This window comes from Scatophagus argus, chromosome 6, assembly GCF_020382885.2.
Source record: "Scatophagus argus isolate fScaArg1 chromosome 6, fScaArg1.pri, whole genome shotgun sequence".
Classification (NCBI taxonomy): Eukaryota; Metazoa; Chordata; class Actinopteri; family Scatophagidae; genus Scatophagus; species Scatophagus argus.
In genome coordinates, this window is record NC_058498.1 from 3,895,348 (window position 1) to 3,923,159 (window position 27,812).

The window sequence follows — 27,812 nt, forward strand, 5'->3', positions numbered from 1 at the left end:
ACAATGCAGATACACAAAGGGAGAAAAGCCCACTGTGGATCTCCCATCAGGCCGAGCTGCGAGAAAACACACAAAACAGATGCAGCAAATGTGTCCACTCTTATGCATATGGAGATAGTAACAGGGGTGTGTGTGTGTGTGAGAGAGACACACAGCGTAAGAATGTGTGTATATGTCAATAGACAGATTCTATGTGAAACGCATTAGCATTCGGTGATGATGGCCTCATGGAGCCGCTGGTCTCTCTGTCTCTCTCTGTGTGGATGGGTTTATAATTAAAAGTGCTTCAGCTCTCTTATATGAGTGGTGTGCCTGTGTGTGATTTGGACTGTATGGCACAGATTGTTCAGATATGGAGCCAAAGTCATATTTCTTGACTGCTAAGCCTCCCGTCAGTGAGAGCTCTGATCCCCCCCCCTCCTTCTCTTTCTGCCCATCTATCTGTCATCCTCTCTCTGCTTTTGTGTTTGTCTCTGAGTCTTTAAACCTTCCCCTCGTGCCGAATCTGCTGCTTTTCCTCGGTCGGTCATTGCTGTGGTGTTTGTGCACTGCGTGTCCGGAGATCACCTGCCAGCAGCTCTGCGTTGTTCAGTGTGGATGGAATTTCTGTGTAAGCTCGATGATGGGTGCGTTGTGTCCATATTCACAGTGTCCATGGACGTCTTTTCTCATTTAAATATCGGTAATATCGGACTGCGAAAGTCCAGAAATGTTAAACGCACCACTTAGTGTGTGTGTGTGTGTGTGCGTGGATTTCAGACAGAAAAATGCTACACATTGATGGGTGTGTTTGCACCAAATGAACAAAGGATTTCATGAACTGATAGAAGTTCAGCAAAATAAGTATTTTAGAAGCCATTTTGAAATGATGATATCAGCATCCTGTCTTACTTTGACAAGGGGAGGAACAGATTAGCTCACACGGTCGTGAAAAGGTTTGTTTAGGAAGCTAACTGAGGTGTGTGTAGCATGGTAAACTGTGTAGGATCAAACATTTAACCATTTTGTTACCTTTTGCATCAGAAGAGCCTCACCTTGTTTTTATCTGTGGACAAACATTTTTCTAAAACATTCTGCTGAACATGTGCTGATGTTTTGATGAAAGTCGTTGTAAGGTGTGAGGCCTTCTTCTTAGTCCACTCATTAAGACACTGACTCACACTGTGTGTGTGTGTGTGTGTGTGTGTGTGCGCGCACAGATGAGTTGAAATAAGATTCTCTGCTCGCTTCTCCTCACCTCTCCTGTCCTCCTTTATCCCCTCTCTCCTCTCTGCCCTTCTCATCTTCCCTCCATTCATTTCTCCCCTCATCTAGTGCTGCTCCTGCCTTCTCTCCCCTCCTCCTCCTCCTCCTCCAGCCTCAGCCTCCACCCCTGTGATAGACAGGGTGTCCTCACCTTGTAACGATCAGTGACATCCAATATGTTTGGCTTGGGATCATCCCCTGTGTGTCCATTGTGCTTTCTGTTAAACGCTTTATTGATTAGCCATGAGTTAATTACAAATTACATCAACCGTGGGCAGACTGAGGTGGCGTGTACACGGCTGCAGGATCCATCCTGGAGGAGCTAATACATGTTGACTTCACACACACACACACACACACACACACCTGCAGGCGTGCCTCTCAACCTTAGCAGGTTACATTAGTCTACCTGACTTCCCCCCATTAACATCCATGCATTTATGACATTTCACAGCGTCTTATCAACGCTTTAAGGGCATGCAATATTTCCTGGCTGATTGTAGTGAAAGGGGTAGAATTAGAAACAGGAGGTTTCTGCAAGGCGCCAAGGGCATGCGCCCTGAATACTTAATTCTATCAAGCACAACTTGACTCACCCTATGCAAAATTATGAGACTGTGCCAAATCCACAGCAGACCTTTGGAGGCTAATGTATTCTGGATTTAAGCTCCATTGTAAAATCCATAACACGCCTGCACCTGACCTGCACTGCTGCTGCAGCCCCCAAAACAACCTCTGACCTCTGACTTTCGCACAAAGTTAGGAAATGTAAACAACATGATGATGATAATAATAATAATGATAATAAAAATAATAATCGTTTGAACCTGCAACACAAGCACTTTTTTTGAGCCTTTCTCCTTTTCATGCCGTGTCAGTTTCTCTTTGACATTGCCGTGTACTTTGTGCAAAAGGAAAAAGGAGCGAAAAAAAATCTTTATCAAATCCCCATTCTGAGGCTTTCAATAAGGCAGGCCATTACCTCACTGGCGCTTTTGTTCGGCCTATACAAGAGAGAACAAAATGGTTATTCAGGAGGACGCTTTAGATTTTTATTGTGGGCTCGCTATTCACAAAGAGCACCGTTATTGTATTAAAAAGAACCATCTGTGGCAGAAACAATGGCTTCAAATTATCTGTGAATACCCAGTGAACAAAATATAAAGCTTTTTCCTGCTCATTATGTGGGCTAAGCTAGGGGGTGGAAGATAGGAGAGGAGAGGCATAGACTTTGCTATAACTGACTTTTGTTGTTCTTGCTTGCATTCTTCTCCTTTTTAAATCGGCCCCCTTTTCACATTGTGTGTCGCCATAAACGGCTTTTCTTGTTGCAGGGCTCGCGGAAAGAAGACAGTGGAGCTCCAGACAGACAGCGGGGCTCCACGGCTGCTGCACGCCGGCCAAAGCGCGCCGGCTGCCGGATGGAAAGCGTGCGGACTACCGGGGCGATGCGGATGCGAGCGGTGCAGGCGCGCACAGGCTGCCGCTCGGACCTTTCACAGCCGGCGTCGGGAACTCTGTCCCGGACAAGCTGAGGCTTCCTCGCCGCGGGGGGAAGCGAGAGGAGGATATGGAGGAGGTTGAGCGAAATGGCATCTTGTTTAATTTGTGCCAATCAAGACGAGAGGAAGACAAGTCCCAGACTGGCAGTAAGTTGGAGTGCGGTGGAGAGGAGAAGCCCTGTGCGTGTGTGTGTGTTTGTGTGTGTGTGTGTGTGTGTGTGTGTGTCGGTGTGTAGCATGTTGGTGTGTGTATGTAAAACATGCCGTGCTGTGGAATGACACCGCATGGCTTCAGGAGTTTGACTGACTGTCTGAGTTGTTGTTGTTGTTGGCCGGTTTGGTTTTCTGCACGGTTTATGTGTGCAGTCACAATATATGTGCTCAACTAATTTGTTTTTCTTCATGCAGTTTTATTTTATTTATGTATTTTCCTCTTTCAGTATTTATTTTCAACAATAATATGAGGTTTGAATCACAAATCAAACAAACCGCTCGGGATTATTTCTTTACTCGGACTGACGCGCTCCTGTTCGACATTTTGAAGAATTTATCCTCAAGCTTCCACTTGTGTTCTCACTTTGTATTTTAATACACCGCAGCCTGATTTATAGGATGGAAATTTGTCAGTTTTGCTACCTGACACGCGTTTGTGATTTACGATATAATCCGATTTATTTTAGTTTGTCGCATGATAACAAATATTTGTCTGAATCTATTTTGGAAAGAAAACCAAACAAATCAAATGCAGTAACATTAAGACAAACCGCAGGCCTCACATCAGCATCTGGCAAAACACTCCTCACGTCCTCATAAATTGACTTTCCACCCCCGCGTTATCTGAAATGCTAATAATTAACAATAATAATAATAATAATAAATGTTTTCCAGAATTATTTCCAAGCCGGCCCTGATTGTGTTTCCATCAAGTATTTTGTGTGCCTGCGCCTGCAGCCTCTGGCACGGCCCCTAGTGGCGAGAAAAGACAAGTTTGTCTCCATGTCACCTGAAACCTGTCCCGCTCGCTGCCATGTACAAGTTTTCATTTAATTTCCCTTTAACACGGGGTCTAAACGCTCATTTCTCGACCCGGATTTTGGCCCGTTTACATTCACAGCGCGTGTGGATGAGCTGACACGCAGGACACAAGCCTTCAGATATTATCAGCTCAGAAATTTCACGTCACTTTGACCAGAGTTCAGACTCGACATCCTCCCTGCGCGCCTGTTGTTACAACAATTTTTCTTTTGCTCTGGTTGCTCCTTTTTTGGCGCATGTTTTTGCAGCGATCCCATCACCTTAAATTTGTGCCACCACAAAACAGTATTTTGATATCACAGCGTGCTGCTCGTTATATTTGCTGTATCCATCCCATCCTGGTGTGGCAGGGGGCTTACAAGTGGTCCGAGGGAGCCGCCCCGCTAGTTTCTCCTGGTTTTTGTCTAACAACGGCTTTAATTCAGGATGATTGTGGATGCAGGGCCATTCCCGGCTGGATGGGGCCTGCTTTCAGAGAGCTGCAGGGCCCCGCTGTTCCTTTATTATCATAAGCAGATTAGAGGTAGCGGGGAACACACTCAGATGCAGATAGCAGCCGAGCGGCCCATTTCAACCTTGCATTATAATGGACCGAGCTGCATGTGTCGCCTCTCGCAGCCTATTAAGCACAAGATGAATCTTATGTAAGGTTGCCGGGGCCGGCATAATGAGAGCAGGGGGCTCCGCTACTCCATTTATTATCAAATGACTAAAACAAAATAATAAGGCTTGATCTATTCACTTTCAATTATGATTTAATCTGGAGACACGCATATAAATTAAATTATTTCAGGTGTATGTACTTGATCTGTCTTTAATTATTGGGATTGTCTGGCTTGCAGATCCAGACAGGCACATGTTGTGACGGAGTATCTCAGGTGCTTTTCAGTGCTTTTGCTGTTGTTGCCTACTAGATATATTTTATAAGAATATATATGAATATATATTTAGCATGTTTTTTTTCTGCATGTAACCGAGCCTCTTAAAGCAGCCATTACCTGTTCTCTCCCTAATGTGAGAAAAGAAAACCCCGTCCGGGCTTTTAGAACAGCGTGCAGTTCTCCGCATGTCCAGTAGGCGGCACTGGTGTCACGCAGCAGGACGCCTGGCGCTTTGGGTTGAAATTCATGGGAGGGTGAAAAATGCAAAACAAGTGGCACCAGCACTTAGAGCCTCCACAAACTTAAGTCGTTTTGGACATTAAAACCATATGAGTGAATGATTTAGAATTAAACGCCATGCTTTCGATTTCATCTCGCAACAATCGCAGTCTGGTCGGTTTGATCCACAATAAAAGTGAAACAGGTGGAGGCCGCTTTTCATTCACACTAATTGGCTGACACGCTTGTTCAGGCGTATATGAATGAGCTGTGCCTTTTGTGCAAACACACTTTATCTTAAAATATTCCTCACCTTTATTTCTCCTCCCCTCGTGTCCCCGGTAGGCCGTATCCCCTCCACTACAAAGCCCCAACAACAACAGCGGAGCTGTGGCGCTGGAAGTGGAGTGGAGTTGGGTCTTTGTCCGGACAGATGTAGCGACAACATCCCAAACAAAAACCGCTTATTTGTGCTGAGATGAGCCCGTCTGCCTTCTGTGTGTTGGCATTCAACTTCACTAAACAAAAGACTGGGGGAAACATCTTGGATTACCTTTCCTCTTTTCAGCGCTAAAAACCAGCCACCCCCCTCCACACACACACACACACACACACACACCACCGCCATTCAATGCTTTGAGTTAACTAACAAAGTTTATTTAAGTGTTGTTATGTTATTGGGGCCGTAAGTGGGGGCGAATTAGTGACTTTTTGATTTTGAACAGCAGAATGTCAGCCGGGACTTGGATGGGATGCGAGAACAATGTTGTCCCCACCTTCAGCACGAGATGATACTGACACCATTAATGTCATAATTTGTTGGATTTATTTAACGTTTTTTCAAAATTAATTTTCTACGTATTTTTACTTCTATGTTACCTTTTAGACTTTGGGTTTGTTAGAATTTAGACTTCACATTTAACTGGAAAAAATAAGCCCAAAACATAACAAAGTTGTCTTGTTCATTAGACATTTTAATACATAGATTTTATTAGCAAACTTTTTTTTTGTCCTATTTGACTCAGCAAGTTTGTAAGGCGACATTTTATAATTTCCCTACAATAGTCAGCAAGCTTTTTCCCCTTCCTCTTCCTCTGTTTAATACTTTAAAATATTCACAAAGTGCCACCGTGTATATATTCCCAGAGAAATATCTCCATAAGCCTGGAAATAGTAAATATGTACTTTGTATTGGCTCATATGGGCAGCCTGAGTGTGTGTGTGTGTGTGTGTGAGTCTCGGGGCAGCACAGACCCCGCCCATTTATGCTAATTACGGCCTCCCATTGGTGTGTCAGGGGAGCAGGCCGGCTCTGATTGGCCAGGTCGAAGCCATTTATACGCTGACAGCCCCGTCACATGAATGGTTGTCTATTAACTTGTTCAAAAACTATCTGGAGTTGTCAAGGCTCGGGCGGACAGCGGCGAAAAAGTACCGTTTGTTGATGCTTTTTCGGAGAAGCGACGGGAGAAGTTTTGTGGACACAACATAGCAGGAACCTATTGGGAGAAGGCTCTTTGTCACACACACTCACTCACACACACACGCACTCTGACACACACTCGCTGAGAGGGGAGAGTGAGAGAGAGAGGGAGAGTGTGTGGAGACGCGGCTTGGTGCGTGTTGTTTTTCTGTCCAGAGAAAAAGTTGCAGAGAAAAATCGACAGGTAACTTTTAGCAGCAGCGCTGCGCTCCTCACTGTCCTGCCTCTGGCTTGTGGAGTTTGTCTCTGTGTGGGCTTTTTTTTTTCCTCTTCTGCTCGGGAGCTCCAACTGAAAGCTGTTCCTGATGTATAACATGATGGAAACTGAACTGAAGCCCCCAGCTCCCCAGACCAACACGGGGGGCTCGGGCAACACCAACACGTCCGGCACCGGCGCCAATCAGAAAAACAGCCCGGAGCGGGTCAAGAGACCCATGAACGCCTTCATGGTGTGGTCCCGGGGCCAGAGGAGGAAGATGGCGCAAGAAAACCCCAAAATGCACAACTCGGAGATAAGCAAGAGGCTGGGCGCAGAGTGGAAACTTCTGTCGGAAAGCGAGAAGAGACCTTTCATCGACGAAGCCAAGAGGCTGCGGGCCCTGCACATGAAGGAGCATCCGGATTACAAATACCGGCCCCGGCGGAAAACCAAGACCCTCATGAAGAAGGACAAGTACACCTTGCCCGGCGGGCTGCTGGCTCCGGGAGGGAACGGGATGGGAGCTGGAGTCGGTGTAGGGGTGGGGGGCGGGCTGGGCGGTGGGGTGAACCAGCGGATGGACAGCTACGCGGCGCACATGAACGGCTGGACCAACGGTGGCTACGGCATGATGCAGGACCAGCTGAGCTACCAACACCCGGGGCTGAACGCGCACAACCCGGGCCAGATGCAGTCCATGCACCGCTACGACATGAGCGCCCTGCAGTACAACACCATGACCAGCTCCCAGAGCTACATGAACGGCTCCCCGACGTACTCCATGTCCTATTCCCAGCAAACCACGCCGGGAATGACCGCCTTGGGCTCCATGGGGCCCTCCTCAGTGGTGAAGTCCGAGTCCAGCAGCTCCAGCCCCCCCGTCGTCACCTCGTCGTCCCACCGGGCCGCCCCGGGCTGCCAAAGCGGAGATCTGAGGGACATGATCAGCATGTACCTGCCCGGGGCGGAGGTCAGCGAGCAGACCGCCCAGACCAGGCTACACATGTCCGGGCACTACCAGAGCACCGTGCCCGGGACGACGATCAACGGCACGCTGCCCTTAACACACATGTAAGAGACACACAGCAAACAGAGAGAGAGAGAGAGAGACAGAGAGAGAGAGAGAAATGACTTTTATAAGAGAAACTGTGGACTATTAACGTTGGACTATTTTTGTACAGAAAAATTTCGGGGTGGGAAAAGTTGTATAGAAGTCTCCAGGAAAAGGACACACGACTCTTTTTTTTCTTTCATTTTATTCTGAGGAAGCTCTAGAGGAACGGTAGGAGATTCCCTCTTCACTGGTGGATGAAGTTTGGAAGATTAGAAAGTGGGAGTCGCAATCAAATGTTTTATTATTGCAATCACCTTTTGTACAGTATTTATCAAAGACACATTACAATCAGATGAAATTGTTTGTTGAACTGCAAGAGGTTGCATTTTTTTTTCCTTTTTTTAACATAAAGCAACTCCAGTTCTGCAGAAAATATTAAAAGTGGCAGAGCTGCAGTTGATGTGGGGGCGATCAGTTATGCTCCTTTATTACTGCAAACATTGGAAAGAAAAGGGACATAAAACGAAGCAGGTAATGCTGTTTCTTTTTTTTTTTTTTTCATTTAAGGTCAATATTACTAAACATTTTAATTTCTTTAAAAAAAAATGATAAAGCGTTTTTTTCCGCTCATACAGCTTAAAATATATAGGTTGTTAATTTATATTTCCGTCTCCCACTTTTCATCTGTTAGAGGTATGACGCTTGTGCTCTTTATTTTCTAATTGATTTGTACAATTTCTGTATATTTACTGTGATATTTTAAGTTTTTATTTCAAAATTCATTCCCGTAGTTGTATTTTAAAAATTGTGGCCTGTACGCAGAAGCCAACACTCCATGTATATATATATACCGGAACTAATACCATCCTTATAACAGTTACAATTTCAGCTGAGTATATTTTTTTTTCAATATGCAGTTTGAAATGAATAAATTTTGGAAATTTGGATACTTGAAATTGTATGAGTTTTGATTTTATTTCTCTCAGTCATTTCATGCGTGCAGGCTGTCCTCACATGTTGACTTGTCTTCTGTCTCTGGAGCTTTTCTGTCTTCCCTTCTTGATGTTAATGACATTTCATATTTTAACACTTACGTCTGCATATGGAGGTCACGTTGCCTCTTGTAAGCTCTCATGAAATTATTCAGAAATAATTCAGCTTGTGCGTCGTGGTTAACCACGTTTCTATTTTCTAGTGCCTGCGGATGGCCCCATCAAGCTAAAGTTTGTTTCCTGTTTCCTAAAAAGGGGAAGATTTTTACCACCAAAATGCCCAACATCCCCAGGTATAGACTGTCATTTCTCCTCTTCTATAATCAATCAATCAATTAAAAAAATAATAAATCCAACTAATCAGTGTTGTTGTCGAGGCCCACGTTAGATTTTAATATATATTTTCTGTCAGAATTTATTTCACTCATTTATATCACCATATTTTATTTTGTAGATTTATTTTTATTTTGGGCCTGGTTTTAAAAAGGAGACTGAGGGAGGAATAACCAGACATCGCTGCCATGCCAACATCTTGTTTAGGCATAATTCAGATTTATTACACTCGTTCAGTTATTTCAGATTTGTGCAAACTGACGGGGGGATTTCTGTCATTTGGAGGATTTTTATTTTCTAATGACACTGGACTGTGACATCAGCACGTGGATATTTCTGAGTATCCACAGCAGCCTGATCTCACGAGCTCAGGCCTTTTCTGTCTCCTTTTTGGATGTTGTAACAGTTCCTCTGGTTGTTTGCTTTTGTCTAACGAGGTGTGTTACGCTTTGGACGCTTTCTCTGCTGTTTATTTCTCCCCTCCAGCTCACGGAGCTGCTTTTATCGGCCCAAATGTTCAGTTAGTCTCCCCTGAAGCTGAGCCCTCCGGGGAAAGGAGTCGGGCCGGCGGCTCCACGTTGAGTGTGGGCATGTTAATATAATGTTTAATCAAACGGGCCCTGCTGTTCCCCGTTAACCCCGGTTCTCACGGTGACTCCTCACCCTCATCACTCCTCCTGTCGGAACCGGTTCCAAACTGTTCCCATGCATCCCTCTGCCAGCCAGGCTGCTTTTCTCCCCCCTTATGATACTAATAATAATCCTTATGATGAGCTAACTGCTCGCTCTGAATTTAACTAACGGTTTTAAATCTGGGGGGAGTGGGTGTGTGTCTGTCTGTCTGTGTGTGTGTGTGTGTGTGTGTGTGTGTGCGCGCGCGCTCACAGCGAGGTAGATTAGGGCCGTTGTGTCTTGCAGGCTGGATCCCGGGGGAGCGGAGCTCACATTAACCGGCAGATGAATATTTGAAGAGGCCCCTCGGTATTTATCCATCCACTCCCCTCTGTCTCCCACCCCCTCATCTCTCTCCCCCATCTCTCTCTTCTCCCTCCACCCTCTCCGTCTCCCACCCGGACCTTCAAGGGGTCAAGGGATCGTTGGATGCTCCATTAATTATTGATCCGAGACGCTGAATTGGTTGTAATAGCCGGTGATAAACAAAGTGTTTTTGAAAAGGTCGGACGAGTATGCGCATCAAAGCCTCATTTTTCCTTCCCTCTGAAGCACCGTGAAGGCCCCGAGGCCCCGCCGAGGATCGCTCTGTTTTCCATTCCGTGGCTGAACGCTGCACCTCTTCGTGTGTGTGGAAATGCTTTGGCTTGCATATGACGGTCATCTTATGTTCTCTGTGTCATATTAAAAAAAAGCTGCATGTTATTTGTGACGCCTGTAAAAATGATATGTTGACACAGTCAGGATACTCGACTCAAGGCCCAGAGTGCTTTTTAAACGGCAAACAAAGCCAGAGCCAAGGCGTTTCACACTCTTATCGTTTTGTATTTGATGCTGATCCTTTTTCTCAGGATTTTAGATTTTGCTTTTTATTTGGACAGGGTGTTTTTTATTATTATTATTGTAATTCGTCAAAATCCGCCTTAAAGGTCTTAAACATAAAACCGTCCCTTCCCATGTGAGCGAGGCCAGGTAGTCACAGACTAGGACAGGGTAAATGTTCGCTCTGAAAACACTGATATCGCGCTATCTCAGTAGAAAAATATTAGCCCGCATTTGGCCCCTGTGCGTTCCAAAATGTGATTTAATCTCAGGGACGCTTGAAGCTCAGTGGCGCTCCTGTTCAAACATTAAATAAAGGCACAGCACAGCACAGCACGGCACAGCACGGCACAGCAGCGCTGCCGGTGAGGCAGGGAATCAAGTGTCCAACATGTTCCCGGACGCGGGCTGAATCCGCCGTGACACTTTCTCCTGACCCCACAGTGAGGGACGCAGTCTGGTGCTACTGGTCGTTTCATCGTCCTAAAACAAAAGAAAAATTGCTTCTCGGTAAAAAAAAAAAAAAAAAAATCAGTCACAACCGGAGCAACCAACCAGGTGTGTTTTGTGTGATGTAGGTAGAAGCTGGGAGGCCCGGTCAAGGTGTTCCTCTACATCCCTTTCATCCCATCCACCCATCCATCTCCCCGTCTGTTGCTCGCGTGCAGAGTCTGGCTGTCGCAGCTCGAGGATATTTGGACTGCAACAGGTGGTAAGCGCGCGCCTCTGCTTTTTTCACCCCTGCTTAAAAAAAAAGGCTCCCAGATGTTATCTATGATAACCTGGCGTGTGTGTGTGTGTGTGTGTGTGTGTGTGTGAAGAGCTCGGGTTCTAGAGCTTTCAAGTGGCCTTTATCACAGCACTGAAGTGTTTATAGGCGTTCACACTTTGAATTTCTCGCAGTTGAAGAAAAATGTCTTATTGTTCATGTTGTGTTGTAGCACAGATTACAGTTTAGTGTTGGATCTGGCTGGTTGGAGCTGGTGGAGGCCGGGAAGGAGGCCTCGGATCAAAGGTAATAAAGGAAAAGGATAAATAAAATAAGTTCATAGAATTTTGTAGAAAATTGAAGATGGAGGACACAGTTGGGTGTGTCGGTCCACAGTTTGCTCTGGCCGCCTTCCAAATCTCGTGTTTGTTGTTGAGATTATAAGATTTTTGAAATTAGGTCAAATGACCCCCCTGTCGCACGCGCACCCGCGTACACACGCACACGCACACTCTCACAAATAAACAAAACGAGCTTAGTGGCCTGTAACACCACGAGAGCCACTTTCCTTTTTCACCACGTTGAGGATGATGATGAGGAAGAGGGGGGGGGGGGTCATGACGTCATCCACACGTTCATTGGTGCTCCTCCATGTTTCCGCTGGTTTCATTTTGTATATTTTGTCTAAAGTTTGTCCAGTTTTCATGATGAAAACCAAATGGTAATGCACAGGCCTGTTGGAGCCGGGCGGAACTGTGGCTGGCTGTTTGTCTTAATGTGTGGGCCTTTAAAATAACCTCATTTACCATAAAATCACGACACAAAAAAATCTACATGCTTTAAAAATAATTGATGCGTTTTCCTGCGCCTCCCCATGCCGGCCAAATCTAAAACAGAGAATTACAGCAAGACGACACATCAGTGCTCACAACATGTAAACACGACGTTAAACCGGGAGTGTGTTTAATTAATTGTTAGTAGTCTTAGCATAAAAACATTTTCCGTGTTGTTTCCCCACGTGAACAAGGCCACCTCTGCTTTAAGCTGCCACTTTAAGCTGCTCTCATGTGCCCGGTGAGTGTGGGCGTCTGTCCGTGGCGATGCTTCTCCAAAAAGTTCGTAAAGTGAACGTCCCGCGGGACTGGATGTGGCGTAAATGAAACAGAAAGCTGCTAAAAAAATCAGCCACGCGGTGTTTATGTTTCCCCTCCGTGTCGTGTTGTTATTCTGCAACCCAGAAGTTTTATTTAGAGGCTGGCCGGCATCTCTGCCTTCATCACAGAGAAAGGGCTGCGGCGATGGGTGAATAGCAAAACTGTCAGAGCAGAGAGCTGTCGTGTGTGTGTGTGTGTGTGTGTGTGTGTGTGTGTGTGTGGAGGAGCGTAAAGGGACTGAATGGCAGCCAGTAGCCTGCTGATCTAGCGCAGGTGCAGGGAAGGGAAGCGGGCGGTGTGTGTGTGGAGGGTTTTCTCTCTCTCTCTCTCTCTCTCTCTCTCTCACACACACACATACACACACACACACACTTCCATTGAATAGGACCACACACTGACACAGACCAGCATGCCATCAGCCTCGCGCTGCTCTCGGCCTGCATTCTCAGAGGCCTCCGCGACCCCCTCCCTCCTCCTGCTCTCTTCGTCTTCCTCCCTCCTCCACCTCCTCCTCCTCCCCCTTCCTCCCTCTCCCCACGTCACCAGCGGCTCGAGGTCCGTTTATCATTTCTGCTCATTGATGCTGACAGCTTTATAGAGCGCCATCGTTAGAGGAAGGCGCAGTTTGCAGCGGATCACAGCTCTCGGAGAAACATCAACAGTTTTGTCTCCGCTTTTGTTTTTCAGCGTGACTTTACTGTCAGGCAGAGGAGGAGGTGGAGGAGGAGGAGCAGTGTGACGGAGTACATGTGGCCTTTACTCAGGGCTGTTTGTGACTTCTGCTGCAATGCATATCAGAACATTTAGATGGATGCTACTTCACAGACCGGAGATTTTCCGTGTAAAACCGTAAACATGACGAAGAAATGGCGAATAGTGCAGACTCAGCCTCACCTGCAGCTGCTGGGACGTTACATTTAATATATTTATGTTAAAACGCTTTTCAGCTACTTCCATGATCTAACTTAATATTTTGAGGGGGATTTATGACTTTATTTTTCGTGTAGTGTTTGATACTTGGCTCTGATTGGCTCTTGTAAAGCGCCCGAGAGCCTCGCGCTCCCGTGGCTGCGTAAAACGTCAAATGTTTCGTCAAGCTTTTGTACAGAAATGAAAATTTACCTTTTAATACGACATCCCAGTTTGATAAAGTTGTGTGACGTGGTGGTGAAAAACGTCTCTCAGGTGTGTGAACTAAAACGTGAAGTTTTAATGGAGTTTACTGGTGAAGAAGAAGTTTTCTGATGCCTGATTTGCATCCTGAGGAGATTAGTCGGCCGGGAGAAAGTGCAAGAGAGGGGGAGACACTGGGGTGAGGGGGTGGATGGGGATTTTTTCTCTCTCTCTCTCTCCTTCTGAGAGGAGCCGACAAACAACAATATAAGGCCTGTTGTACTGTGGCCTGCCAGGGAAATCCTTCAGCTCTGCGCTAAAACTGATCTGAGCTCTGCCATAAAAAGAACAGGGTCGCTAGTAAATCAGTTGAGCTCATTACACAAAAGCTGCTGTTACTCCCCAATTTTCCAGCAGTTCCAAGTAAAATTATTACTGCTTCAGCCCCCACAGTCTAACCCACTACTTACTGAATTGGAAGTTTGTAACTTTACTCCTACTTCGTCATTTTGAATAATACATTTCAGTGTGATCAGACAGCGAGGCACCTTCCTCTTAATCCAAAATATCTCATTAATCTGTTGTTCTTGTTAGTAACAATTGTTTTTCCAAAATTCGTGTTGCTTTTCTTCTTCTTCAGAATGTAAAACAAGTCGCAGTTTAAATTCATAAAAGATAAATCAAGTGCGCCTCCGGCCGCATGTAATTATTTCTTTGTACAGACCAATATTCCCTATGGTCAAAATCTGTAAAGTGTCAACGTGAATATTGTCTTATAACTAATTCGAGTTAATACAGTCATAATGACAGTATAACGGCGCGCTAATTGGCCTTTTTTCCCTCCACAACAATGCAACCAGATCAGCATCTCTTTATTATTTAATAACGTCAAACGCTTGGCTGGCTGTGCTGGCTGCTGAGCCCGCTGGCTGCTGTTGGGAAGAGAACAATGCAGCTCCAATTTGGGAGATCAGCTCACAGGCTATATGGTCACCACAGAGCGAGGAGGGGACCGAGGCTCTCAGGCGTTACGTCTGCACACCCTGAGTGCGAACAGCCGCTGGGGAGGCCTTTTGGCTTCGAACAAATCACATAAATAAACGAATTCAGTCTTCAGCAATATCGTACTTTTTATTTATTCGTTTAATCTATTTTCTTTGTTTCCTGGAGGACACTTTGAGCTCTCGGCTCGTTAATGCAGCTTGAAGCAACAGGTGCCTGCACGGGCCCATCATGCAGTTACAAGTGAAAGTGGTGCTCGGTCTGCTGGCCCTTTGTTGTCCGGAAATTTGGAGGTGTGGGGGGTGTGGGGTGGGGGGATAATCTGCACATCCAGTGCAAGCGGAAAAAAAGAAAAAGGCAGCACCTTGATGATATAATGTGTCATGGAAATCAGTGCGAATGTCGGATGAAAATAAAACCTCACAATAGCAGAAAGTGATAATATAAAAAGTACCGATTTGTCTATAATGGGCCAACCAAGAGGCACAGAACAAGACCATGTGCGCCTTTTTGTCTTAGGACTTCGAAGCAGAACATTTTTCCTGGCTCAGCGCGACACGTCGCTGGTCTGGAACCCCGTCAGCGGCTTTCCAGGCTGACTGGCCGGCTCAAGGAGCCTGGCAGGCCCGGGAGGGGCAGGCAGGGGAGAATAGATGGTGGAGACACAAAAAATCGTTGCTGGATTCACACAAAACCCCGCAGTCAGTCGCTGACTTTTTTCTTCTTTCTGCAGACCGGGATCCAGTTGGCTGAGCTGTTGCTGCTCGGCCCACAGCTTTGACTTCCGGCACCGTCACTTGTTGAATCGGAGCGATTTTCAAAACGCGCTTCTCGATTTCGCTGCCATAAAGCCGTTTTTCGTTTCGCAATAAATAAATAACTAAATCAAAAATAAAAACCTGACAGCGAAACTCAAGATGACCCACACTCAAAAGCCTGACCGGTAACCCCTTCACTGTCCGAAATGTCGAGAAGAAGAAATGAGGGTTTTGTTTTTGTTTTCTCTCTGAACTGCTGAAAACGACACAGTTAAAAGATTTCACGAAACATCAGAGCAGCTCTGATTTCTTTCTGATTTATGTTCATGTGAGCCACCAGTTAATTTTATATTTGAGCGTGTCAGGGTGAACTGTTGGTTTTAAAAGCATATATAATCAGAATTTTACTGCTACAAATCTGTTTTGTGTGATGGCACCGCTGAGCTGGAGGCATTCAGACATTCCTTGATAGAGAAGGCTGTTGAGCTGATGGGACTGAATCATCATTAACAAGCCAACAGACACAGGAACCCCCCTCCTCTGGTCTCATTTCCCAGCACAGACACTAACCTCTTTCACTCTGTCGTCAGCCTCTCTCTCCCTCTCTCTCTCTCTGTGCCTCCACCACCGACTCCAGCGCACAACAGCACCGTCCATTGTTCCCGGCCCCCCCCCTCCCTCCGCCTGGCCCCCCGACCCAACTGTTGACCAACAACTCCACTCGCACATTAAACGGGGAGGGGGACGGCGGAGGCTTGTCCTATTTTAGAATATCACACATCCAGAAATGAATGGGGGGGGGGGGGGGGGGGGACTGTAAAGGCGTGGCTTTCAATGTGAGTGAGTGTGTGTGTGTTTTTAAAAAGACTTGATAGAGAATAATAACAAAAACAAAAATAAGTCGAATATACAAAAATTTAAATGAAAAAAATAAATACCAACAGAATAAATTATTTTACTTTTCATTCCAAACCAAACTGCATATTTCAGCAGCCCTGTAGTCGTTAGGATGTTGCATGCTGGGAGTCAGAGTTGCTGTATAAGGAAGTCACACTAAATGCTGTGTGACATTCACGGGTTACTGTTTCCGTTGGACGACCAGGATAATTGTTATCAACAGCTTTTGCATTAATCTCAGAAGCTTTTACACCACAACACACAGCAAACTAAAGAACTGCAAGTGGGAGCGAGGCGGTTCACGGACGTGGACGACAGATGTGTCCAGGCTGACCAGGCTGTGGTATTTCTAACGATGCAGGAGACGAGCTCACGCAGGGATCCACTGCTGGAGCTCATCGGGGTTGGCAGAGATTCACATGTGACAGCTGTCACTCTGTTCGTCAAAGCTAACAGAGACTCTCTGCAGACTCGAGACTTCATTTACTCTGCCCAGCCCTCTAGTTAAGAGCTGTGACCAAAGCGCGTTCTCTGTCGTACAAACGGCCTTTAAGAGTCACTGTACAGCTGCAGTAAATGCAGATGCCTCATGTGCTGTGGCTGGCCGGGTTGAGCTCCCTTTAGGTCTGGTGGGGTGATCACTGCCCTGATGGCTTTGGTTACTCAGTGGTCCACTCGAAATGACACACTATTCTCCCCTGAAACATCTCAGCGGCCCCTTTTTGTTCCACACATGTAAGGCGTCCCAGTCAGAAAAAGCAGAAAGTTGTTACAAGTTTAAACTTTATTATAAGCTCTTTTGTATTTTAGCCCCCTCAGCACACTCTGGTTCCCTCGTGCACGTACGCAGTAGCCGTGGTTTGCTCGCCTGTGCTGCATGTGTAGCTTTTCAGAATAAAAGCTTTACAAAAGGTGTGGGGCAGCCACAAAGAGGGGGGGCGCCTACAGCCCTCGGGGACATGCGCGAGCCTTCTGAATGGATGCCGCAGAAACTGAATGCCTGCGTGTGTTAGTGTGATCTATCTATCTATCTATCTATCGATCTATCCCATCTATCTATCTATCTATCTATCTATCTATCTATCTATCTATCAGCTGTTGAATCTTCACATATCCAAGTGACACTGTTACAAATGTGATTATGCAAAATCTGAATTTGTTAACGATATCAAACAGTAGTGAGGAGGTTTTGTTGTTGCTGGCTTCACCCCACTGACCCCACCCGTCGCTGTACTTGTAATAATTACAATACCTGCAAAGTTATTCAAAAGAGGAAGAAGAAATGGGTCATTTTCGCTGACTCCTGAAACACGTTATTACTTCAAAAATGGCGTTAATCAGCAAGTCTCCTGAAATTTGAAAAAAGTCATCAAGTATCAAAGTGATAATTAAAGTGAACATAATGTTATGTATATATTTTTTTTAGCTGCTAAAGGGTGTTTGAGGTGTTCAGGATCCCAATTAGAAGGGTTTGGCTTTGACAAAGACTACAGTACGCTTTAGTGTGAAGGGCCTAATTATACTTCTTGAACACTTAATCAATACTGATATTGTGTTTTTATGCAACTGCACAGTTGAACTGTGACTGTCTTCATTATATATGATCTAATAACAGTTTACAAACGTAGTAAAGCTATGATTAAAACTTTTAATCAGGTAACATTTCAACAAAAAGCGCAGGCCTTCACCCCTGATTTTTATGTACAGACTTTATCAGCCAGCCGATGTTGCTAATACGTTAAATAAACAATTGAAGCAAATTCTAATTTGTTTGGAATTTAAAGCGTCGGATCTCGTTTCCACGCGTCATTAGTCGACACTCGTGATGTGAGTTTTCTTTTGCAGGAAAGCCACGAGACAAGGTGTTAATGTGTTTTGAGGGTAGTCTTACATTACAAAGTGTCACAGAGATCCTGTAGTTGTTCAGAGGCTTTGTCAGTGACATCAACATGACTCCCAGCTCCACACACACACACACACACACACACACACACCTCCCTCAGCCTGCACTTATTTCCTCCTCTCTTCAAGAATCGGCACATCAGATAAAATCACCCGTTGCTGGATCAAAGCATCCTCTAAATGTCAAATCTGCCAAATGTTTTCGTGTCAGGGGCCTCAGTAACAGACGCATGCAGATGAATTTAGACCCCTCAGTGTGGAGACCCTGGACTGTTAGAACAAACCGCACACAGAACATCACCCCAGATCACATCCCCTCCATGTGGAAATGTCATATCTCTTTGTGGTGAATTATTCATCTGACCTGCAAACCTCTGCTGATTTACTTACACTGCATTCTACCTGCTGGCTAAACAAGTCGCCATATCTAACAAGCACTTCTACACTTCTACTGACAGCGTGGATCATATTTTACTCCAAGCTTTATCATAAAAATAGAGGAACGACAACAGCACAGCCGTCAGCTTGAATCCTTCTTGATGTATTTCCTCTAGATAATTCAAGTTTGCTCAAACAAGTAAAATAAATAAAACCTGAACTATAGCCGGTAAAATACATTTTTGTCAGCCGCAGCTACAGCCGAGTTAAGCCTGACACTAATATCAGTTGCAGTCAAGAAGGAATCCCCACTTAATTATTAACCATTTAACATCAGGGCTCATAAAAGCTTCCACAAGATCGATTTGCTGGCTCCGTTAATCTTAAAGATGATAATGTCATTATGATATCACAGTTTGTGCTGTAATGTAATCAGACATCTTGTCATCCTGCAGATTATGCAGTAGCTCACGTCAGTAATCTCACATAGAGCTCATTTAGGCTGAGTATCTATACATCGGTTTGTTTTGACTGGTCCGCACTGTGCTGATATGAGTCACACAGTCGTGTTGAATGGTGTGTTAGCACCGTATATAAAGCACAGCTGACAGTGTGCGGCTCAGATCTCATTCGTGTCTGGATAAAAATGAAGCGTGAAGACTCGGAAGACCCTTCTGTCTTTACATTTCCGCATTTGTTTCGGCTCCTATGCAGAGCAATTTCCTTTGATGAAGCGTAAAACCTCGTTCCCAGTCGATCGTGTTGACCGAAGTGTAGATTTCGATTGATTGCATCAGTCACTGTGAGGCTATTCTGGAGCTGGTGACTCTGAGGTCTCCCCCTCCGCCTCCCTCTCTCTCTGACAGAAGCTGTTGTGGATGGAAGAGTGGCCTCTTTCAGTGTGGGTGTCCCCTCGGGGCCAACTGACAGAGATAATCACACAGGACAGTTACAGGCAGACAGATGCAGTTGACTGAAGTTGTTTCTCCCGCACTCAGACTGAGGCACATTTGGAGGAATTTTAGATGAGCTTCTGTTACTTTTCACAAGTTACGAATTCACTTCTGCACAACGAGAGCTTTAAAAACCTGTTATTCTCTGATTTTCTCTCTATTCCCCTCATAAGTTTATCAATGAATGGTTTAAATCCTGTCGACGGGGAGCGTAATGTTGTCTGTAAATCAGTGATTTGATTCAAGTGGTTATGGATGATTTTTTTTTTTTTTTATCATGTCAACTTATGACACCAGCTTTACTTTAGTTCATATTTCAAAAGGCTGCGTGATCATAAATAGCCTCATCTGTGGAAGTTTCCATCACAGCGTTTCTGAGTACACCTGCGTGTGTGTGTGTGTGAGGGAGGGAGAGAGAGACATGGCAAATATAGGGCAGAGGGAGAGAGGGAGAGAGGGAGAGAGGGAGAGAGGGAGGGTCTGGCCTGGGTTGGGCTGGGCAGGTCAGTGCAGCAGCATTTGATTGTAAATAAGAGAGGAGTCAGTTCACACGCCGATCAAGTGACTGCCGGGAACAAGCGAGCCATTTGAATCAGGTGGCTATCTCCCTATCTGAGAGATCAGAGCCCTGTCACCCCCCCCCCCCAGCCTCCACCACCTCCACCTGCCTCCTCCCTCTGCTCTTGTCATTGTGTGTTGCGCAGTAAGGGACACACACTCACATGCACACAAGTGAAATGACATGTCCCTCCCTGCCGGCTATAAGGCCAGGCAGAGTGGCTGGATGGGATTTCACTGTCTCACGTTAGGAGAGGTGAGGAAAGCAGAGGAGAGGAGAGGAGGAAAGAGGAGAGGAGGAAAGAGGAGAGGAATACCCCCTGCAGGATTATAACATCCTGAAAGCCGTCCTGTCATTGGCTCTGTTGTCTGTGCGAGCTGTGGCAAGAAAATGATGTAAAACAGACATCAGAGGCTTTGCAATGATGTTTTCTTTGAGAAACAAATAAATCTAAACGTCTTAAATCACGTCGAGACATTTTACGCAAATCTTCCACACTGACATCCAAAGCCAAACTGTATTTATTCTGGTTTTCTGTTTTTTTTATGTGCACAACTCAGTTTGGATTAACAGTTCAGCAAACTCAGGCTGTGATTTATCTTAACCTTTAAGGGAAAGCGGTCTGAACTCTTAGTTTCACTTTTGATCAATAGATCAGTTGCTTTTCTGATTGATTGACTTGTCTATAAAATGCTGGAAAATGCACATCACAACTCCTCAAAAACTCCAAGATGTCTTTAAATGGTTGTTTCTTCATTGTTAACCCAGAGAGACAATTATTACCAAGCAGAAGAAAAACAGCAAATCATCGCGTTTCTGAAGCCACAATCAGCTGCTTGATAAATGACTTAAATAATTAATTAATTGTCCAAATAATTGGAACCTAATTTTCTGTCAGGTGACAGCTGATTAATCAGCTTATTATTTCAGTACCAGATGATGTAAGCACTTCTTTTAATACATAACCGACAGTCCCGTGTGCTTTGGCCACAGTGTGTGCTCTTCATTTAGCCTGGCTGTCACCATAAAGGCCTGTGAAAAATGGATCAAATAAAACATGAAAGGACACGCGCGCGCGCACACACACACACACACGCAAACACACACACACACACACGCACACACACACACACACACACACGCACGCACGCACACACACACACACGTTTTTTTTATGTTGCGTCTTGACAACGACCCCCGGGGGAGACGATAATGTGTGACAGCTGCTGCCTGTTCATATTGATTAAATGACAACCTGGATCATTTACCGATTTACCGACTGAAGGAGCTCGAATGTGCGACGCAGCCCTGAGGGGGGACTCGGGGAAGACTCGGCGCTGTTAGCCCGGCAGCCTCGTTTCCGATGTGAAGACGCATCACCGCAACCTGCAGATCACATCGTGCCAAACAGTCTGGTGACAATGAACATAAACTCGATTTAAAGGAGTATTAGAGACAATAAAAACTACTCACTTCATTCCTGTTAGTTTAAGCAACTCAATTTTACAGCATCTCGGATTTTAGCAATTCAATTATTTTATTTTAATGAGCAGGAGTGATGGCCAAAAGACTTTTTTATCCTTTAAAATATATTTAAATGGAAAGAGAAAACTTTGAAAAACCTTGAATGAACCTCACCTTCACAAAATTTTCTCTGATCAAAACCCAATATTTTTATCAGGACATAAAAAACTAAAAGAGAACAGGACAGGTCAGCACAGGACATAAAATGGACTGAATACATCAACGAAAATATGCGGCAGATGTGCCAGCGATACCTGCTCACACAAAGGATTTCATCCGACGAATTCCACGCAGAAATTGTGTTGAGAATGTCTTCACAAAGCAAATACTCCTACAATGTGAGAAGCTCTGCACATTAAAGGATGTGCTGGTAATTTATTTTGAATCATTTGAATGAGGAGACGAGAAGGTTAACGTGGACGAGGAATTTCGATGTGGACGTGCTCGGTGCTCTGTAGCGGCCCGTCGGGTCGAGAAAAAGTTTGATAAAAGATTCTACTAGCAGCTTTCAATATGAAAGTATGATTTATTTTATTATTATTTTATTCTTCTTATTACTATACTTTATTAAATTATTATTTACTGCGTTATTCTACTGCACAAAGCAAGTGCAAACATGCTGGACAGGAATATGCAAGTAGGACAGATCAGGACAGGACGAGACATTAGTGGACCAGACTCAGGACGGGGCGGGATGAGAACAAGCTGGACGAGTCAGGACATGAAAGGGATGGTTATGATAGGACAAGATAAAACTGGACTTGATTGGACAGAAAAGGTCCTGGCGAAAAGGGAGATAGCTGGACGAGACAGGACAGGACGAGACAGGACTGAACAGAACAGGACACAAAAAAACACAAAATGTTATTGAACAGGACAGGAGAGGGAAGGGAAGGACAGGACAAGAGAAGTCCTGCACAGGACGGGACACACTGCTCTCTCCTTTTCAGCTTTTAGTGTTATGTCCCTGTGTGTGTGTGTGTGTGTGTGTGTGGTGAGTCAACAACACTGGCAGTACTGGGACAGACGGGACATTTGGCAGCATGTACCGCTGCTGACTGTCCCGGTTCTGGGAGTTTTGGCTCGTCCTGTGTACGTAGAGTGTGTGGCCTTGGGAACGAGCCAGGTGAGGCTGTCGAGCCCAGATTAGAGCAGAGACGGATCAGTCACTTCAGACTCTGAGCTGGTGAGTGGCAGCTAGCCTGGGGACACAAACAGCCTATTGATTTTGAGTCGCCTTCCATCAGATCTCTCTGAATTGCTCCTCTCACACAGTCAAACATTTACAGTTTAACATGCACACATACAATGATGACGGGCCGTGTGTCTTTCCTTCTGTACGTCTGTGAATCTCTGTGAGCAGGAAGGGACCCTCTGACCACCTCCTACAGGACAGGATATTGAGCGGCATGGAGGGAGGTCCCAATGGCACTTGACGGAAGCTATTAGCAATAAAATGTCATATACTAGGAAGTTTACAGCTTGTGAAGAAGTGCAGCTGGAAAAAAGTTCAAACTTGTTGTTTCATATAAAACTCAATGTCACTTCTCTAAATAATAAAAGTGAAAATGTGCATTCACACAAAATTGTAACTTTTCTTAAAATGTTTCTCATGACATCATGACAGAAAAGGGGGGGAAATTAATTAATTTATTAAATTAACTATTAAATAATTAATCGGGGGTCACGTCTTCATGTCTACCGATGATGGAGCCCGTAAATGCTGATGTCCCCCTGCAGAGTCGTTTGACTCTGAAGGCTCAATGAATGCTGATTCCAGCCGAAGACAAAATCCAGATGTTTGCGGGGTTTTTTGTCCAGTGTGAAAGAGGCACTAGAGGTTTATGTTGTGCCCACCAGTGACAAATATTTCACATTTGATTTAAACGCTCTTACCAATTAGCCTTGAATGTGGTTGCTGTGTAGACAAAGCCGATGGAAGGTGTGAATTATAACCGTGCTAAAATCAGAGCACTTTTTCATTACAGTTGTGAGCAAAAGCTACATCACAGTTACCAGATTCATCCAACATGAGTCTGCTCTCTCAGGGAAAATAACAGCATCAGTCCTTCTAGCAAATGGCTAATCATATTTTTTCTCTCCATTCGAGTGTCAAATACCTCGAGTGGCTTGTAGGATGTCATGACTGTCATCTATACAACAAGGACAGTTTTATTTTCACTTTTGAAGTTCTCCAACTTCCACTCGGCTGACATCGTCCAGTGAGCAGATAGCAAACAGGATCCTTGGATGCCTGAAGTAACTTTTCTCACTCTTTGGTAAACTGAAAACAGAAAGGACACTATGTGTATTGAATAAACTTTTGTTTGTACTTCATGAAGAGAGGAAAAATGTAAAACAAAACAAAAAAACAACAAAATAATAAAAAGACAAAATCTGGAACCAAACAAACAGCCTCAGTGTGGCCGTGGATGGTGGGAGGGGAAGGCTGTATTGGGAGCAGTGGCCTAATAAGGCTAAATACCAGACTGTGAATAATCTCCCAGTAAACTGTCTACTCATGAAAAACAGAGAGATGCAAAAACAGCAACTCTCGCTTTCTGCCTGGCTGCCCTCCCTCTGCCCCCCCATGATGTGTGTGTGTCTCTCTCTCTGTCCACTCCGTTCTCTGTCCCTCTCTTCTTTCTTTACTTTCTCGCTCCTGTTCTCCTCCTCCTCCTCCTCCTCCTCCTCGTCTCGTCTCAGTAAGTAGGATAAGGCTTGGAGAGCTCTGTCGTCGTGGTAACTGCCACAAGTATTCAGTTTGAAGTTTGAGGAGGTCAGTTTGTGGGTCAGAGTAACACACACACACACACAGGACCTGAGAGAGGGTAGGGGTCTTGAGGGGACCCCTCTTGGGCCCAGGCCCTCATACATGAGGGGTTGAGGAGGGGGAATAGATGCTTTTGGAAGCTCTGCATCTGAAGCAGTTGTGATACCAGAACTTTTTCAGTTTCTGCGACTGAAATTAAGCTGATTATGAGTGATATGTGACTGAGTTACTCTTTTGTTGTAATTGGATTTTTTGCGGTTGACTTGGCCTGATATTCATTTCCATTACTTTAGTAATCGGCGACTCAAACCTCAGTGACTGATGCTTTATGCTCTTTGGGAAACTGAAGAAAATCAGGGCATCACCCAGAAAGTAAAAGTGTGTGAATCGAGACATCGAGTTAACGTAAATATGTTTTACGTGCGTCTTTCCACGTGAACAAGAAGTGGTAAAGTAGAAGTCTAGCATGCAAAATTGATTTTAAGCGAAAGCACAACAGTCCTCAACTTAGAATCAGTGAATCGTTTCAGTGTTGGATCTTCACTACTGAGGCAACATTTGATACTGTAGCAGGCTGAAATGGAGAAAATGTATATGTTCTATCTGTAAAACATAATGTACACAGTAACTATCGACTGTCCACAGGCTGTGAAAATGTATTTACCTCTCAGTTTTAGTGTAGTACAAGTATAACTTTGAGTAAAAATATTGGATTACAAGTAGCTCAGAATGCTCCAGGAAAGTACATGACAAAATGTGAATGTAAAAACTTTAAGCTTGAGCTTGAATCCACGTCCTTCGGGCTGTGACAGTTCAACCCATCCGAAGTGAGCACGGCTTTGTTTTCAGGAATTTTATGACACAGAAACCGGAACAGGACCAACGCGGTACACTCATCCCCCAAAAACAAAACCATTAATTATGGCCCAGCCAAAGTCCAACGGTCACCAAACATTTTGTGCTGTTGTCAATGAAACTTTGTTGTTGCCTTGACTGAGGGCCAAACTCCGGCTCTGGCTGCAGTGTGGTGTCGACTCACATGGACACCTTGAATGATCCAAGCATTGGGAAGCAGTTTTGTCCCATCAGCCCCAGTCAACTGCTGCACTGCTCACAAACAGCGAAGTCCTCCACTGCCACCACACTGCCACAGCAGGTGCAGCCCCCTCATCCTCACACACTGCAAAACACAACTGAGTCGTGCAAATAAACAGCCGGCTGCCAGAACCTTCCTCTGAGCTGCAAAAACAGCAAAATTAGAAAGATTTCTGGTGTTTTCTGTGGGGTGGATGATGCTTGCATTAATGAAGTTTATGCTCTATCATCACTTATTTGTATTTAAAGGCCAATAAGGCTGCATGAACGCCATTTAATTTGTGGCAACAGGAAAAGGAAGCTGAGGTTATCAGTGCCGTTTACAGCCATGGGGATTTTAGTGACATTTCCATGAAATTTTGTTAGTGCAAACTTTCTTCCTGCTTTCTTTCCCTCTGTGTCTCCCTCAATCTCTATCCTGGGTGGTTTCTGATGTAAATGTTTTCAGTCAGTTGGCGGCTGAGTCTCAGCAGGTGGTCCACCAAATCCACTGCAACCCCCGGCAACCCCTGTCCAGCCAATCCAAACGCTGCCCTGCCCGCCTCTCTGCTTAGTTAGCCCTGACAGGACCCTCTGTGTGTGTGTGTGTGTGTGTGTGTGTGTGTGTGTCTGAGAGAGAGAAGCAGCTGAGAAGCAGTACTCAGAGGACAGGATGTGTTCTTGGAGTGGTCATTAAAAGTTTATTAAAAAGTCTTCAACCGTTGGGAAAATGGGTTTGAGTATCAGTGAGCGGGGAAACAGTTGTGCATATATGCATGTGAGCTGCTACTTTGTCTGGCTGCTGAATGCGAGACGTTTGGGCCAATTGTTTGCGAGTTGTCGAGAGGGATTGTGGGAAATGCAGTAAGTCGCTCCCTGAGATACAGTAAGAGAAGAAGCAGGTGCAGGTGAAGAAGTCTGTTGAGAGTTAGAGATTAACTCACCAAACTGTTGACTGAAGATGATCTTTCATGAGCATCATGTGTGGGTCAGATGCACAGATTTTTCTTCGTCTTTTCTTTTTTCTGCATAGTTTTGGATCTAATCTTCAGTGTTTTAAGAGGTCTGTGGTAAGCCCGAGGTGTTTCCAGGCTTTGCAAAATACATTTTGAAACTCTTCCATCAGATATTCCGTGAAGATATCAACATTTGGAAATTTTAATGTATTGGTAGCTTTCTTAGAAATCACGTGAAGTGTCACACATCTCAAATAAATGGACCTGAATTGTACAGACAGGTTTCTGGAAGTTTTTGTTCTGATTGGTCTCCTGTAATATAACTTTCTTATTGGTAAAATGCAGTCCAGGGTGAACCCCGCCTCTGGCCCGTAGTCAGCTGGGATAGGCTCCACCCCCCCCCGACCCTGGCGGATAAGCTTTATAGGAAGTGGATGGATGGATGTTGGTAAAATGTCACCACCAGAAACACTCCTGTAATTACTTCTTGAATGAACTCAAAGAACTCACAGTTCACTTGGAAATGCGACAATGAACATGAGCAGTACACTGCAATGAACTAATCTTTGCTAAACTGTAACAGACCTTGAATCATCTCCAACAGACTTTTAAAACACAATTTGATTCTTGAGAAAAAAATTAGCTTGTCAGTGGGTGAAATTATTTACAGAAATGTGACGACTCCTTCAGATAAGGAGTGTGATAATTAGAGTCAAGTTGATTAAAACTAAACTAAACTTGTTCTTCTTTGTAATTGAGTGCACAGTGTCACACGAATCCCCAAAACTGCAGGAAACACTTGAGGCAATAAGAAACAAAATGTGTGTTGACGTAAAACAGGTTCATGTCAGGGAAATTAAAGTGCTGGACCTTTACGTGTGTTACATGTGTCCCTACAAAATACTGACAGCATGCAAAATTTAAAATGAGAATCAAGTGTTCTTGAGCGAGACACTGAGCCCCAAAGGGTTCAGCCCGCCGTCTTTCATGGAGACTCGCTGCTCTCTGGAGGACACAAATGAATGAATGAGGGTTAAATTATAAAAGAGCTTTGAATAAAAGTATTATATGCAGCACCATTTAAAGGTTTTGTAAGACTGTAGATACAGCTGACCAAGAACCTCCGTCAATTATCATTTTGCTCATGTTCAGATTTATTCTTTCACCTCATTAGTACTTAAAATAAGGCCTCAATAATCGATAATTGATCAATAATTTCCTTCCAGAGCTCAGTGTGCACATCCCCTCCATCTTCTCCATCCTTTCCTGTCTTGAGTCTCTCCCGCTCTTTTTTCTCTCTTTCCCTCCTTGTGTGAGTGATGTGGTGACGATGATGACGATCACCTGAAGACAGTTTTATCCCCCCCCCCATTTACTTGTGTGTGTGTGTGTGTGTGTGTGTGTGAGAGAGAGAGAGAGAGAGAGGGAAGGAGGCAGTGGATGGTGTAAATGTCTGAGCTATCATCAGCTTTGATTGGCTTTGAGTGGCTGTGAGTGCTGGGTCCATCCCAGCCACTTTCCTGGGTCCTCAGGAGCAGTGGGGTTGTGTGTTTGTGTATGTGTGCGCGTTGCCGTGCCTTTTGTGTATCTCGGTTTCTTTGTGCGTGTCTCTGGGTTTCTGTG

The 27,812-nt window shown here is 44.9% G+C and overlaps 1 protein-coding gene across 4 annotated transcripts in view; it reads left to right on the plus strand.

Moving 5' to 3' along the window:
* Positions 1-27,812, plus strand: part of sox2 (SRY-box transcription factor 2) — a 152,821-nt gene that overhangs the window by 103,660 nt on the left and 21,349 nt on the right. The window contains exons 4-5 of one of the 4 annotated variants that reach the window (XR_006843517.1): positions 2,580-2,894; positions 11,016-11,149. Coding sequence is in view for 1 of the 4 variants with exons in the window: in XM_046390715.1 (XP_046246671.1) it covers positions 6,671-7,639 (969 nt within the window). In the remaining 3 variants the exon portion in view is untranslated. Of the gene's footprint in view, positions 1-2,579; positions 2,895-5,227; positions 8,568-8,823; positions 8,904-11,015; positions 11,150-27,812 lie in introns of those variants that run through there. The other 3 variants (XM_046390715.1, XR_006843523.1, XR_006843516.1) reach the window with 3 other exon arrangements.